Source organism: Galeopterus variegatus, unplaced genomic scaffold (genome assembly GCF_000696425.1).
Source record: "Galeopterus variegatus unplaced genomic scaffold, G_variegatus-3.0.2 Scaffold12068, whole genome shotgun sequence".
NCBI classification, from domain to species: domain Eukaryota; kingdom Metazoa; phylum Chordata; class Mammalia; order Dermoptera; family Cynocephalidae; genus Galeopterus; species Galeopterus variegatus.
The window spans coordinates 8020-23433 of record NW_007738179.1 but is presented as its reverse complement, the minus strand read 5'-3'; the positions used below and the strand labels follow the sequence as shown (position 1 = coordinate 23433).

At 45.8% G+C, this 15414-nt stretch overlaps 1 protein-coding gene across 1 annotated transcript in view; it reads right to left on the bottom strand.

Annotated features, from left to right (window-relative positions):
* LOC103610929 (follistatin-related protein 4-like) overlaps positions 1-8878 on the bottom strand; it is a 12561-nt gene extending 3683 nt beyond the window's left edge. The window contains exons 1-3 of the mRNA XM_008594987.1: positions 8867-8878; positions 7860-7967; positions 1063-1172 (exon numbers count right to left, since the gene is read on the bottom strand). Of these exons, the coding sequence (XP_008593209.1) occupies positions 1063-1172; positions 7860-7967; positions 8867-8878 (230 nt within the window). The remainder of the gene's footprint in view (positions 1-1062; positions 1173-7859; positions 7968-8866) is intronic.
* Positions 8879-15414: the final 6536 nt, after the last annotated feature.

The following is a 15414-nucleotide window of genomic DNA, read 5'->3' as shown; positions in this document are numbered from 1 at the left end:
AAAAACCCCCCCCCCCCCCCCCCCACTGCAGAGCCACTGAGTTTGCACAACTCCCAGCTGCAATCGGCTTCATTGTCAGGGTTTCTCCATTTAATGCAATCTCAGAGGCTCTTCCCCAGGCACTCTGCAGTGAGGGCTTCGTAAAGTGGTTATTTTCTTCCTTGGGCAAGGGTAAGGATGAGTCTCCAGCATCAGCTTGCAAAAATGAATCATTTCTTCCTGGAGAAAGGTGCTTGATGTCAGATTACAGAAAGGCATAAATAGAGCCGCAAGACAACATTTGGTATATTGAAGATTTAGAGGGCAGGCTTAGTCTTCTGGTTAAGGTAAGATTACAGAAAATTCCAGGAGTTCTCTGAAATGAATATGGAGGAATATGGGGGAATAGCTAGGCTGGGATGAGGTATGTAGTTGAGGCCATGGCTATTACTATTAGGTTGTTATTTGGGATGGTAGCAAACCATGGTGATCGGGAGGACTTGTCTCTTTGTGGGCCCTCTGCACAGGTGCTCTGGAGACTCCCAGAGGAGCCATCAACTGTAGTTAGCTGGGAATGAGGCAGGATGGGGCACTAAAAGAGACTTGGCTATGCATTTAGTATGACTGCCAATTCCTGGCTGTGTGACGTTGGTCAGTGTCTTAACTTCTCTGATCCTCAGTATCCTCATCTATAAAATAGGGGTCAAAACCACCTCCACTAGATTTTTTTGTCTGGCAAGTAGAGGGTGCTCTATGAACCACTGTCATTTTCCTCCCACTTTTGGCTGTCGTTCTCAACTTGAGTATGAGCCTTCCTACTTTATTGGGCACCTGAGGGTATTAGGAACCAAGCACCTTCCTTAACTATAACAGAGTCACTGACCCTGTGCAATGAGGATTATGCTCTGGGTTTGCTTTACTAGAGATGGGTCTATTTCTCTGCTCTTTCCTGATGGGGTCCAAAGCCAGCCCAGGAGGAGTGGGGGAGATAGAGAAAGGAGCAGGTCCCACCCCAGGCAAAGCTGCCCGATGCAGGGCTGAGCAGGAGCATGGGTACCTTAGAGGCATCTCAGCCAGTCTCACCTGATGTGGTTGATGATGAGGTTGGTTGGGGGAATGAAGAAATCATCCACTCCTGCAAAGGGTGTGCGGATGAGGTGCTGACCTTGGCTGGCGCTGGCTTCTGTGATCACCTACAACACAGAGCGGGAATTCTTGTGAGGGCCCATCCAGGGTTGAAACCCAGAGACATCTGTATGTTCAGGTGGAGACCCCCAGCAGAGAGGCTGCTTGGGAGACAGAGGACTGATGAACCCCAGTTTCCAGGAAGGGGCAGGAGCAAAGTGGGTGCTGCTCGGGCACATCACAGGCAGGGACCCATCCTTCCTGGGAGGAGAAGTGGTGAGATGGGAGTGAGTCCCCAAGTGCTCGCTCCTTTTTGGTCAGTCCCGTCTGTACAGCACTTTGTTAGTCACTGCGTGTGCACGACAACAGAATGGGGACCTGGGGGATGGTGGTGGGTTTCTGAGGGAGGTCCCAGAACTGAAACATCCCTCTGATTGCTCAAAGACAACCTCCTCCTCCAACGGAGAATCCCACCTTTTCAATACCTATGGCACCCTAGGGAAAGAGGGAGAGAGCTTTTAATAATGAAAATGTTAGATGGTGGAATTGTTTACTGGGAATTTATTTTTCTTTGATGCCAGGTGCCTGGGCCATTTTTGTTGGATATCTCTGTCATGCGCTGTTCACAGAGGTGTTCTCTGAGAGTTGTGACTTCAGAATTGACTAGAGAAAGAAGGAGTCCTGCAGGCATGCCATTCAGAGATGCTGGTCATGTTAGTTAGACGTCTTGCTGTTAGAATGCCGGGGAGAGGTTCTGGTTTCACAAAGGGGACTTGCTGTGAAAAGTCAACAATTAGGCCCTGTGCTTTGCACAGATTGGTAGTGACCAAGCACAGCTCCTTCTGTTTCCCCGGAGGTAGTGCTTTCTCCCCTCTGGACTGGGCAGGAGGTGATGAGAACCATTCCCTGCTGTGTGTCCATGCTGTATCTGTGTCAGAGGAAGGGCATGCTGGCAGTTCAGAACAGAGCCGGTGGTGTGTGAGCTTAGACAGGATGAGAGGCCTAGAGGCCCTGCCATAATGGCCTTGTGGTCAGGCTAGGTAGCCCACCGTCACCTACTGAGGCCCGAGCCAGACAGCCCAAGTCCCCCTGCCTTCTGCACAGGCTCATTGCCTTCACGTTCTAGGCCATTGACCAGAAAGTAGCAGAACTGCAGCCACATGAGGGGCCTGGCTAGCTTATGGGCAGTTTGGGCACAAGGGCCCCACGGACAAGCCTAGACCCTCTGGGCAGTACAGGAGGCAGATGCTGGACTCCTGGACAGGGAGGTGAGACACTTTCCCTGGTCATGAGATTGTGGCTGTGTGTGTGCAGGAGAAAGGGTCCAGATTTCTGCAGCCCAGGGCTGGGCCTGCAGCATGAGGGCAGTTTCTGGTGGGGGCTGGTAACTCACATGGCTTGGAGCTATGGCTGCTTTTATCTTCCAGGAATAGGATTGCCTTCTGCCTTTTACTATTATGACCCAAATGAATAGCACCTGGCCTGCCTCTTTAGGAGGGGTTGAGGTTTGAGTTTCTTTTGATCGTGCTTCTCTCTGGGGGTGGGCAGGCAGAATCCTGGATTGCGATGATGCACGCTGTGATTATGACTTGGAGAAGTTCTAAAGATGCATTAGGTTATTTTCCTGTGATTTTTCTTAAGATGGCCAATTGATATTTCTATGGCAAGTCCATAGGGAAAAAACTCATAGAACTAAGCATTAAGAAAATATCCACTAAGCATTAAGAAAATATCTCTAGATCTTAGAGAGTCTGAGGGAAAATGCTAAAGAATTCCAAGAAGCCATGCAATCATTGCTTGATATCAGGCCTGTCATTTTAGCTTACAGTAGAGATGGAAAATTACAGGCTGTCATCGGTCAGTGTCATGCACGCTTCACCACTCTGACACCCTATATTCAGGGGTTACTTCATCAAATGTAGCATCATGGGCCATTGAATTGATGTGGGCTTGTCAGCCTCGCCTTTCTGAGTCACAAGTTCCTTCTTTGCCTTTTCTTGTGTCCTAGCACAAAGCTGGGTCCATAAGTGCCCCAGAGGTAACCATCAGGCCCCTGAATTTGCAGGCTCTATGGGCTTAGTTCAGGAGGTACACAGCTATAGCTGAATATCAGGATATGTCAGTTGGTTGTCAGGGTGGGGATAGGAAGGCTAGGCATCTCCCTCAGAGGGGTGGACAAAGCCAGCTGAGAGGTGACACTGGAGGGGAGGGCAACAAGGTATCCAGTCGGACAGGCTGAGCAGCAGTTAAAAGCTGGGCCTGGGAAAGAGTGAGCAAGATAGTACCGGGCAGAATTTAGGTAGATGCCAAATGTTCAGAAACTAGTTGCTGGGGGAGGGCCTTAGTGGAATGAGCCTTATTTATAGAAATACCTTCATGTCATCACAGCAAAGGTTGTTTAACAAATCCTCTAGTGTTGCACATTTAGAAATATTAGGATATTATTTTTAATGTTTTGCAAATATAAATAATTCAATAACACATAATGTTGCAGATGAATCTTTGTCCACATCCATGATTATGGACTTTGGAAAAATTCTGAGAAGTCAAGTTGCTGAATCAAAAATTACTCTTTTGAGGCTTTTGGTTCACATTTCCAAATTGCTCACCAGAAAGGCTATGCCAGTTGACTCTTCCAGAAGCAGCTTTTGCAAATACAGTACTGGTTTCCTTAACCCTAGCCCACAGTGATGAAGGTAGGCTTATTCAAATTATTTCATTGCATATGTGTGATAATGCATTTCCTAGACTTTCCAATTATGGTGATGATGGGCATCATGGTCCAATTTCTCATCACGTTAAAATGCTCTTAGTGTTTTGTTGTTTAGGCAAAGATTTGCTATTGGTTTTGGGGAAATAGTCTTTATTATATTTAAGGAATTTCCTTCTATATTTAGGCTTTTTGTTAAGAATATCTGCTGTATTTAATTAAATGCCTTTTCAGCATTTACTGAAAACATTCTACATTTTTTCTCTGTTAATTTGTTGGTGTTATGAATAATGTTGCCTGGTTTCCTGAGAGTTGAACCATCATTGCATCCTGGGCATGTGTTCTCTGCTTGAGCATTTAGATGCACTGCTGGACTCTATTTCTAATAATATGTTTAGAATTTTGCTTCTGTATTCATAATCAGTTTTTATAATTATACTAGCTCTTTAAACAAACTAAGGAGCTATATTTTTCTCTATGGCTTAGGATAGTTCAAATAATGTTTGAATTATCTATATTTTGATCACTCGATAAAACTCAGTTGTACATTTTTCTACAATAGATCTTTACTCTTTAAAAAAAAAAAAAAATCTTCTGGGGCCGGCCCGGTGGCGCACTGGATAGTGCGCCGCTTGGGAAGCGCGGCAGCGCTCCCGCCCGAGGGTTCGGATCCCACATACAGACCGGTTCCCGCTCACTGGCTGAGCGAGGCGCGGGAGCAACGCTGAGGGTTGCAATCCCGTTGCCGGTCCCCGGTCCGGTACGGGGGCAACACTGAGGGTTGCGATCCGTTGCCGGACACAGAAAAAGACAAAAAGACAAAAAAAAAAAAATAAAATAAAATAAAATAAAAAAAATCTTCTATGGTAATTGCTCTATTTCAAGTTTCCCCCCAACTTTTAAAAAAATTTGCCGCCCCAGAGTTGCAACAGTATAGTAGTATTTCCTGATTCTTTTCACCCTTCTGTACCTGCAGTGGGATTCCCTTTCTCATTTTGTCTATTTTGTTCTCTTTTTTTGTTATCTGGATTGTGAGGAATTAATCCATTTTTCTATGTATTCTTTTTTTGCTTTGTTTTCTATTAGTTTGTCTTTATTAATTCCTTTTTGCTAGTCACTCTGTTCTTTTTCTAATTTCTGAACTCAGTAAGCTACAAACCTTCCTTAGGTATGGATTTCTCTGTGTCCCATAGGTTTTGATGTAAAATAGTCTCTTTTTCATTGTATTTGAGACAATTTATAATTTCCCTTTTAATTTCCTCTTTGATCCAATAGCTATCTGGGAATGTTTTCTTCATTATCAGATAATGTAGCCTATAAATCTACTTTTACAAAAATTTTAAAGTTTTTTTTTTTGTAATTAGTGATACACTTTTATATTTGTAGACATATGAAAAAAAATTCTGTTTGACAGATGAAAGTTTTTCTATATATATATATATTAAACTGTGTTCTTTGTATTATTCAGTTTTCCTGTCATTATTTTGTGTCCTTCGTATGTACAATTTAAGTACATTTTAAATCAAGTTTTTGTATTTTCAGTCACTCTTGTTTTATGGATCAGTTATGTTGTTTGATGTATATTCGCTGTTCATCATCACATAATCTCTCTCAATGGGACGTTTACTGATTTTAACTTAAGTTCTACCTTGACTAATATTAATATTACCAGTCGTATATATCTTTTTGTTTACCTATCATCATTAGTCTCACCCATTTAAATTAAATCTTTTATTCTTACTTTGTTTTATGTGTGTTTCTTATAAAGTTGGTGCTACTTTTGTTTCCTTTTTTTTTTTAAGCTCAATCTAATCATCTCTGCTTTTGAGAGGAGAATTCAGTTTGCCACATTTGGAGTAATGAGATACTCACTTCTCAACTAATTTCAAACAACATCCTCTCTTATCCCAGTAAAGTGAGATTTTTGAGTATTTTTACTCCTTCCTTCTGCCTTCACTCCCTGCTTTTATTTTTACTGAAATGATTTATCTTTAGTTACGGCTTAGTATCAGAATTCTTTTTAGTGTGTCTCTCCTAATTCAAATATCCTTACTTAGCACTTATTATACATTTCCAGATAGTCTCTTTTCATTCATTTTACTTTCAATTTTAGATCTTCCTCTCTTGATTCATTACTTACCACATCTCCTCTCCCTCTTTCTCCATCTCGATGTCTCTGATCGGGTTCATCTTGTGTTTGTCCAGTATTTTTCCTCAGATGGGGCACGCGTGTTTGCTGCCCGAGTTCTTGCATACCCTTACATCTTTTGTCCTGACAGGTAAGTGATGTCTTGGCTGGAAACGGGACTCTTGGGTTTTCAGCCCTTTTATCTTGGTAGCATGTAGATGCGAGTCCATGGTCTTCCAGCTGCTATTGCAGGTGAGAAGTCCGATGACAATCTGATCGGTTTTTCATGTATAGGCAACTTCTTTTTTCTGTCCTAAAACTTGTAAGATTTTCCCTTTATTCTTGAAATTCCAGAATTTTATCAATAAGGGCAGATATGTGTCATTTCTCATCAATCTAGCCTGAAATGTGTAGATCCCTTTCAATCGACACGATTAAGTTTCCTCAACGTGAAAAATTTCTTCCAAACTTACTTAACGTTTGACTCCTTTCCAACTGTTACCTTTTCTTTCTAAACTTCTATTGTTCCCACTTCAGGTCTCAATCTCTTCACATGTTTGCTCTGTGATTTGAGAGAGATTTTCTTGCTCTTTATCTTTCAGGCTACCATTTTCACCTTCTTTACTGCAGTTTTAAACTGGGAATCATTTTCATTCATTTTTAGCCCCCACCCCACCCCAAGATCTTTTTCTGGTGGCCCCTCCCTTGGAATTTCCTTAAGTGCTTTCTTAGTATTTGCTATGGTCTTCCTGGCAGCTCTATGTCTCGGGGCTGATACTCTGTTCCGAGTGACCTTTATTATGACTCCTAGGCTCTCTGATGGGTTGTTATTATTTTTGTCAGTTTATTGGGCCCAAGACTGGTTGGTGGTGTCCCTTGAGTGACAACAGTCTCAGTTTATGGGAAGTGAAGTACAGTCTTCTCCCTGGTCCGGCAGTGCAGGGGTAGGTAGGTAGTCAGTCCCCAGGAGGAAGCTTCCCCAGACCTTGGTCCTCCTGGTCTCTTACCAGTCTTGGGAATAGGGTGGTCTTGGCTCCATTTGTAGCCCTTCTCAGCTGGGGTTCGGAGAGAGAATTAAACCATAACGTCCAAGGCATCCATTGTATGTAATGAATTAACTTCTCTTCTGTGCATCTAGAATAGTTCTATGTACCTCTTTGAGAGAATTGGGAAAACAGGCATTCGATTACTTTTTGTAATGCTTAATCCCTCTTGTGGCTCCCTGATGAGAAAGGCTGGGACAGGCATACTCCATGCAGGGTTGCTGTTGACATTCCCTGGCCGATGGAGGAAGAAATCACACGGATCTCCAGAGCCTCAGCTCTTTCCAGGAGGCAGTGCAGCCCAGTGGCTGAATCTGTGGGCTCCAGAGCCACATTGCCTGGACTGGGCCATAGGCACGTAATTTAACTTTTCTGTACCCTGGCACACTGTGGGCACTTAGTAGCTGTGCTTTCGCTTATGGCATCATTGCTGCTGCTGTTGCTGCTGCTTTATTGGCCAGCTTCAACAATATTCTCCAGCCTGCCCCGCCCAAGCTGAAGAAAGCCCTGTCTGCCTCCCTTCTAACTGCCTGGACCTCAGGGCCTCATTCTGTTTCACCACAGAAGCTACTGGCTCAGGAGAGTCAGGTATTATGGGGTGGGGCTGGTTGGAGACTGGGCACCACATTCTGGTTGTCACAACATCAGAATCCTATCCATTGTCAGTATCACTGTCTTTAACAACAGGCCTGGCTGAAGATACCCTGTTAATTGCCTTAGGGGAGTGTTGGCCTGAGGCTGTTTCCTATTCTATCCTTGAACCTTAATGGACATAATTTGGATAAATGTGATGAGCCACCTAGAGACATTTATTTTATAGGGAGAGAGTCTTCTTTCTGTGGAGTGGCTATCAGCCTCCATGTGCTCAACATACCTGAAGGCTTGGTTGGGACTTGTGCACATCCCCCCAGCTCAGGACCCACACTTGGTCATGCGACTTGTCATAGGACAGCTTGGCTGGCAGAGGGTCCACACCTATGGACTTGAAAAAAAAATAGTGACAAGTTGGTCATCACTGTTGCGGAAGCTGACTTGGTCATTTTGAGGCTTCGTGTGCTTGGACATCACTCCTGGGTGAGGGGAGAGCTAGCCTACGGGCCTTGCCAATGATCCTTTTTGGGAACCCAGGGCAGAAACGGCCCTCTGGCTTTGTCCTCAGAGGCATAAAATTGATGGTCAATAACGTTCTCCTTTTTAAAAACAACATTTCTTGCATGTTTTACTTAAAGGGACCTAGACCAACGTGGCAAAAGCCAGAACACTGAGGCTTTAAGTTTTCTACTTAGGAACCAGCTCCAGGGTTCCTTCACTCCTTCTGGCAGCACTGTGGGCCTCTTGGACCTTCAACATCCTTCCCCAGGCTGCTCTGTGCCTGGATTCTTGTGAGTTGGCCCTTCCCCCGGGTTATCTAAGGTGAGCTTTGAGATCACCTGTTATCACCTTTCTCTCTCTTTATTCTACTCTGAGCCTCTGTCTTGTACATCCTTCAACTGGAGCCTCAGGGATTCAGACGATAGCATAAGACAGACTCTTTTTTAACTGTAGCAGCTGAAACTCTGCTATGTCCTGAGGATGTAGCTTCTCTTGTGGCCCAGTCAAATGAAGCTGTTTCTTCTTCTTATAGTATAGTTCTATAAGTTCAAAAACTCTGTTCTGTAATGTCCATACCACTAGGCTAGGGCCCCTGCTCTTCTTGTCATTGGCCAATGTCCTAAGTTACTTCTTTTGTTCACTAAAGATGTTGACACATGGCTCACCGTCACTTCTCTACCACTGACTTTGTTACCAGGTTTAGTGCCTTCAAACCCATGTGGATGACTCGTCCAAAGCCCTGCTTTCTCAGTTTCATTTTTGTTCCAATTATCTTTTCCTCCTCCCCACCTCAGCCGCCATGATGTATATTCCCTGTCAATATAATTTCTGAAATTTCAATTTCAATTAACCATGTTCTAGCCTTTCTGATCTGTGGGAAAGGATCCACTGGTCAAACTATCTCTAAAGAACTGTCTAGTGTCCACCTCTCCTTAACATTCCCACCAAGTTTCTGTCTTGATCACTTTGTGATACTTCTCTTACTTGACATTTCAACAAGATTCCACATGGTTAACTATTCTCTTCTAGAAGCACATTCTTCATTTGGCCTCCAACTTCCTGGCTTCCCTTCTTCATCCTGACTTCTAAATGTTGGCATGTCCCAGGCCTTCATCTTGGAACCGCTTCTCTCTTTCTACGTCCTTTCACTGGACAAGCTCATCCAATACCATGTTTCTAGTAACCCTCTATACTTTGATGACTCTAGAATTCGCTCATCTGTTGGTGATCTCAACCTAACACATACAGAATGGAACTCTAGATTCTGCCCACTCCTGCTCTCTGCTGAAGTAGATTTCTTCTCTAGTCATCATCATCTTTGACATCTCCCTTTACTTTCTTGCTCTAATTAAAAACTCTTGTCCTCTGAAGCCTCATGTAGAGGCTGTTTCTATTTTCCTAGACTTCACATACCCCAGGTTCTGTCTAGCCGCCAGCTGCCCCTCCTTGTTCCTATCACCTGCTGGCTTCTTGGCCACTTCCCTTCATTTATTTACCAAAGGCTTTAGCACCTGACACTAGTTTTCTCTACCCCAAACTTCCTAACATATCAGTAATGATACCATCCTCGCAAGTTTCTGGCTCTCTCTCTCAAAACCCCCTCCTGACTACACATTCTCCTCCAACTACCTCTTTGTCTGCCCTCTTCATAGCCAAGCTTCCCTGAAGTTCAGAGTGGAGCAATCTCTTTCTTTTCTGCTTAACCTCCTCCTATTGGATTTCATGTTCTCATTCTGAGATGGTATGGAGCAGGAGGCTGAAAAGCTAAAAAAAACCCTCCTAAATTCAAAACAGAATTTCCATAGTTTCAACATGTGGAGGAGCAAAGGCAGAAAAGAGATCCCAGCAAATAAGCCCTAAGATTAGAGGTGAATCAGGAGCAGAGTGAGCCTTACAGAAACTTCAAGTCAGCTTTGATTCAACTTACTTCCTGATTAAACTAAAGTGATTAGTTCTCTACTCTCTCTGCCTAGCAGAGGAAAGGGTAAACCCTCTCTGCTGGATTATAGCCATCTAAAGTCTCTAATTTTTTATATAAAATGTTTTACATTAAAAAAGTTACTAGGCATTCCAAGAGACAGATGATATGACTGAAAACAACGTGAAATAGACCATATAGTGAGCCATAAAGAAATAATTAAGAATTTAAGAATTAAGAATTTATATATGAAAAGAGGAATTAAGTAGATTTTTTTTTTGTGGCTGGATGGTACAGTGATCCAAACCTTTGACTTTGGTGTTATCAGCACCACACTCTACTGAGTGAGTTAACCGGCTAGCCCCCCCAATTAAGTAGAAATTTTAAAAGTGAAAATGCAATACCTGAAATAAGAACTAAATTAGTAGGTTTTGTTAAGCCTGTATTTGACATAGCAGAAGACAGGGTTAGCAAACTGAAAAACAGGTTGATAGAGCATATCCAAACTGAAGCAGAAATAGATATGTGGGACACAATGGAAGTTCTAACTTTTAAAAAAAGAGTTCCTGAAGAAGAGGTAAGAGAGAGAGAGAGAATGAGGCAGCAGAGTATTCGAAGAAATAATGGCTGAGGATTTTCCAATCTGATGAAAGATAATATACATATTCAATAATTTCTGCAAACCCCAAATCAGAATAAATACAAAGAACACCATACCCAGGCATGTCATACTAAAGACCAAAGAGAAGAGAGAAAAAAAAAATACATTACCTTCAAAACAGCAACAATAATACTGACAGCCCATCCATAAAAATGACAGAAGGTAATGGAATGACATCTTAAGATGTTGAAAGAAAATAATTGCCAATCTAGAGTTCTATACCCAGTGAAAATATACTTTAGAAATAAGAAAAAAAAAAAAGTTTTCAAGCAAACAAAAACTGTGATAAGCAGATCTACACTAAAAAAACTTAAAATATGACCTCAGATAGAATTATGAACTTAAGGAATAAAGAGCAATGAAAAGGGTAAATATGTGGGTGAATATAAATTCCTATTGACTGTACAAAATAATAATAATCATGTCCTGTGGGGTTAAATTACATCTAGAGTTAAATTCATTGCCACAATAATGTAAAAGTCAGGAGGAGGTTAAAGGAGTTAAAGTGTTCTAGGTTTCTAGCATTTTTAGGGAAGTGAAGTAACAATTTGTATTATAGTATATTGATGCAAGGATGCATGTTGTAATCTCTACAGTGTTAATAACAACATCAACAATATAAAAGAGTGCATCTTCAGCAAGCTAATAGAAGGAAAAATAGAATAAAAATGTTTCATAAATTCAGAAGAAGGAAAAAAGGAGGAAAAAAACCCAACATAAAAAGATAGGTCAAATAAAAAAACAGTAAGACAATAGATGTAACTCAACTCTATAATTAATTACATTAAATATAAATAGATCAAATACTCTGAGTAAAAGACTATGATTATTAAATTAGATAAAACCCACACTCCAACTACATGTGCCTTTATAAAAGAGCACTTTAAATATAATGACATAGGACTCTCTCTCAGGGACACGCGCTCTCGGCCCCAGCAACTCGCTCCAAGTTCCCTCCCTTGCTCTTCGGCGAAGCCTGCCTGAGCCCTCCCACTCGGTGCAGAGAGAACGGTCGCGACTGCCACCAGCTGGGCCCTCCGTGGCCGCGCGGCCTGGGCCCGCTAGTCCAGCCCCGTCCGCCCCGTGCCTGCGGCCCCGCGGCGGCAGTGGTGGCGAAGACTCGGTGGCTGCGGCAGCCCGCGCTCGGCCCTCGGTGCCTCGTGGGCCCAACCCTCCTTCCTCGCCAGCCTGGGGAGCCTGGTGCCCAGGATGTACGGTACAGCAGCTCGGTGGCTGCGGCAGCCCGCGCTCGGCCCTCGGTGCCTCGTGGGCCCAACCCTCCTTCCTCGCCAGCCTGGGGAGCCTGGTGCCCAGCCTGGGCCTCACCGCTGGGGCCAGGGATGTGGCCGAGCTGAATTTGACAAGTCACATTCCCTGGGAAGACCACATGAGGATTTACTGACTGCTCCCATAAGCACATGCTCACACGTTGTTGCGAGGTTGCTTGCACAGAGGAATCCAAGACAAACTTTGGTATTACAGCTCTTTATTAGAAATCCCCAACTGGACATCCAGAGCATCATTCTTGTTCGTCCTGAGTCTGGAATTGGAAGCTACCAAGACTTTGTAAGGCCTGAAAGCGCAATAAAAGATATTTCCTGCTACAGAGAGCACTTTAGGAAAGGAAAGCTTCCCAGTGACCTCTGCCTGCTGTCCATAAATTGTTCATTCCCCCTTCAGACTTCAAGATGGCGACGGGTCTGGAGTGGCCGTGCCAGGAGACAGCGTGACCCTGAGAAGTGTGCGCTGTGATACCAGAGTACTATTTGCATTTCCAAGAGCAACAAAAAACCAATAAATCTTTGAACAACTAACCTACAATGACAAACAAGCAACTACAGGTACGAGGTTTTAGGACCGTCACAAAAGAAGATGTGCCCAAAAGAGAGTGCCCAAGGCATGCTGCGGGTTTGAGCGAGCAGCCCGAGACAACAAAGGCCAAGTAAGCCAGCAGAGACGACACAGAAACGGAGTGGAAGGCGCCAGACCAGCCCAACTCTGCGAGCACTGTGAGTCACCCCCAGTCCAGCCCCACTTGCGGGGCAGAAGCCCGACTGGTCTCCGCCCACCTGGCTCATGCCTACCACACCAGGCTAGGCGCCTGCAATGCACTGCCTCCATTTTCTTGGGTGGGGGCAGAGATGGCTGGCTCAGATCAGGCAGGCCAGCCATCTTTGCTTGGTGCGGCTCCTCACTGAGACGTGCCACATGCGTACCTCGACGCAGGGCCCCCTGGGGCCTGTGGACCGGCCTACAATCCCACTCCCCCCGCGGATCCCTGACGGGGCTGGTAACATGGGGAGCCTCCGGCCAGTGTCAGGAGGGCAGGGAAGAGGAGCCCGCCCAGATTGTCTCTCCACCACAGCCTGGGCTTCGGCCCCAGGTAAACTCCCTGTTTCCGGGAGGCAGATACCATCTCTGTGGGCCTCAGTTCGGAAGAACCCCTAACTGATTTCTGGTTGGGAGAGGGAAGCCTGGAGCGCTCTGGAGCTAGATTGAAGCTGCCGGAGAGCTCTCCTGGAGGGCGCCCAGGTCGACCCGTGCTGGGGGGATTCAAAGAGGAACTGTGTGCTGTGGGACTCTCCCCCAAGGAGCTCACACCTGCAGTTGGAGAGACTAGACACCTGAAACTCTTCCTGGGCAGGGTGGGGCAGGGCACAGCTTTGATGTCTCAGCTGAAAGATGAGGTTTGCAGAAGACACGCCTCAGCCCTGTTCTGAGCGCACAGAGTGGGGAGGGGTCCGGCAAAAGGAGGCGGAGTCTTGGGGAAAAAAAAAATTACACACCCTGCGGGAGCCCTTTTCAAGGCTCAACAGCCCCACCTAGTGCACACAGAGTGGGAAAATGCCCCGATAGCGAGGTGCAGAACACACATACCTTGCGGGACTGGCAGGGCAGTTTCTAGCAACTTAGTATAGTTCAAACTGACCAGAGAGGAGACTTCCCGCAGAGGTCCAAGACCCGAGTGAAACTCCCTNAACTTGAACTCTCTTAGGGAAAAGAGAGGGATGTATTGACTCATAAAATAAAAGGAAAGGTTGAATAAATAAACACAGAACAGCAGAGATGCAACACAAAAGAAACAGCAACTACAAACCTGTGTTTTCATTTCCCAGTTGGAAGCAACAAGGGAATTTATAATTTGGCTTCTGAGGAAGGCTTCTGTTTCAGTATCGCAACAACCAGCTTCTAAAGGCAACGTAACTTGTTTGTAATTTGGGAGTTGCCTGAGCCAGAAATGATGGATGTCTTGGATGACCCAGATATCCAAGGCCCAGGTCTTTAGGAGGACCACCTGGGTCCTGAGATCGGCAGGCGAGTGGGCATGGCCCTGGGTCATGGGCGTGGTCTGTTTGTGTCCTTGCAGGTTCCCCCGCCTGCACAGCGCGGTGATCAGGACCTTTGTTCTTGTGCAGCACTACACGGCTGCCATGATGGCTGTGAGTGGCCTCCCGCAGATGAAGAACTACACGTCGGTGGAGACACTGGAGATCACGCAGAACCTCCTCAACTCCCCAAAGCAGTGTCCTTGTGGCCACGGGCTCATGGTCCTGCTGCGGGTGCCTTGCTCCCCCCTGGCAGCCGTGGCTTATGAGCGGCTGGCCCATGTGCGGGCGCGGCTGGCCCTGGAGGAGCACTTTGAGATCATCCTGGGCAACCCCGGCTCAGGCATCACCGTGGGGAAGCACTTTGTGAAGCAGCTCAAGGTGGGCCCCTGTGCAGCGGATACCTGGGGGGGCCATGGAAGGGACACTGGAGATGGAGGGGGATTGGTGACAAGCACCTTCAGGTGGCCACTGGGGCCTCTTAAGACCCAGCCACCCCTCCAACTGCCTCTCTGCTGTTTGCCTCCCTGTGTCTTCAGCCAGTGGTGACCCCTCACTCCTCCCCCTAACACACCGCCTCTGGCTGCGGCAAGCTTTTCTTTCTTCCTGGGGTGTGTGCCTCCTCCTGTGTTCAGCTGATGCTCATTGCCTGCAGACCTCAGCTCATTGTCTTTTCCTCTTTCAGTAAGCCACCTTCCCCCACACCTGGGGCAGGTTCCATGTTCCCTGTCACCCTGTCCTCCCCCAGGTGGTGGGGGACAGGGACGACCCCCACAGATCTTGGTCTCCCCAAAGCCTAGTGCAGTGGCTGGTCTGTAGTAGATTCTCACTAAACCCACAGGTGACAAAATGTGAAAGGGCTAGGAAAAGAATATTGAAAGAATAAATAGGTGGAAAATATGAATCAAAGGCTCACCACAACCTTGAGAGAACATAATGGAAGACGTTAGGAACAAATGGGGATATACACTTTCCACCAAAGAATCAGGCAGCCAGGTGACAGGTACGTGCTGTAGCAGGTGTTCAAGAATAGAATGCCCACACCTGCACGTGTTCTCAGTGGCTGGAAATACAATGGTGAGGGACAAAGTGCTTATCTGCAGCATAAAGAACTTTCCTTATCAGAGGGCATACTGTGAGGACTTTAAGCCCGGGGGAGGACATCAAGGTTCTCCAGAGCTGGGCTGGTTGGGAGGTGGGAGTCTTACGGCTTTATTTCTTCTTAACTGTCCGCAGATGTGGCAGAAAATTGAGGATGCAGAGTGGAGACCTCAGACCTACCTGGAGCTGGAGGGTCTGCCCTGCATCCTAATCTTCAGTGGGATGGACCCGCATGGGGAATCCTTGCCAAGGTGAGTGGAGGCACTTATGCTCTGGGGGGCTTTGAGCAGCCTGGCCTTAAGCTGTGTGTGGGTGTGGGTGTGTGGGTGTC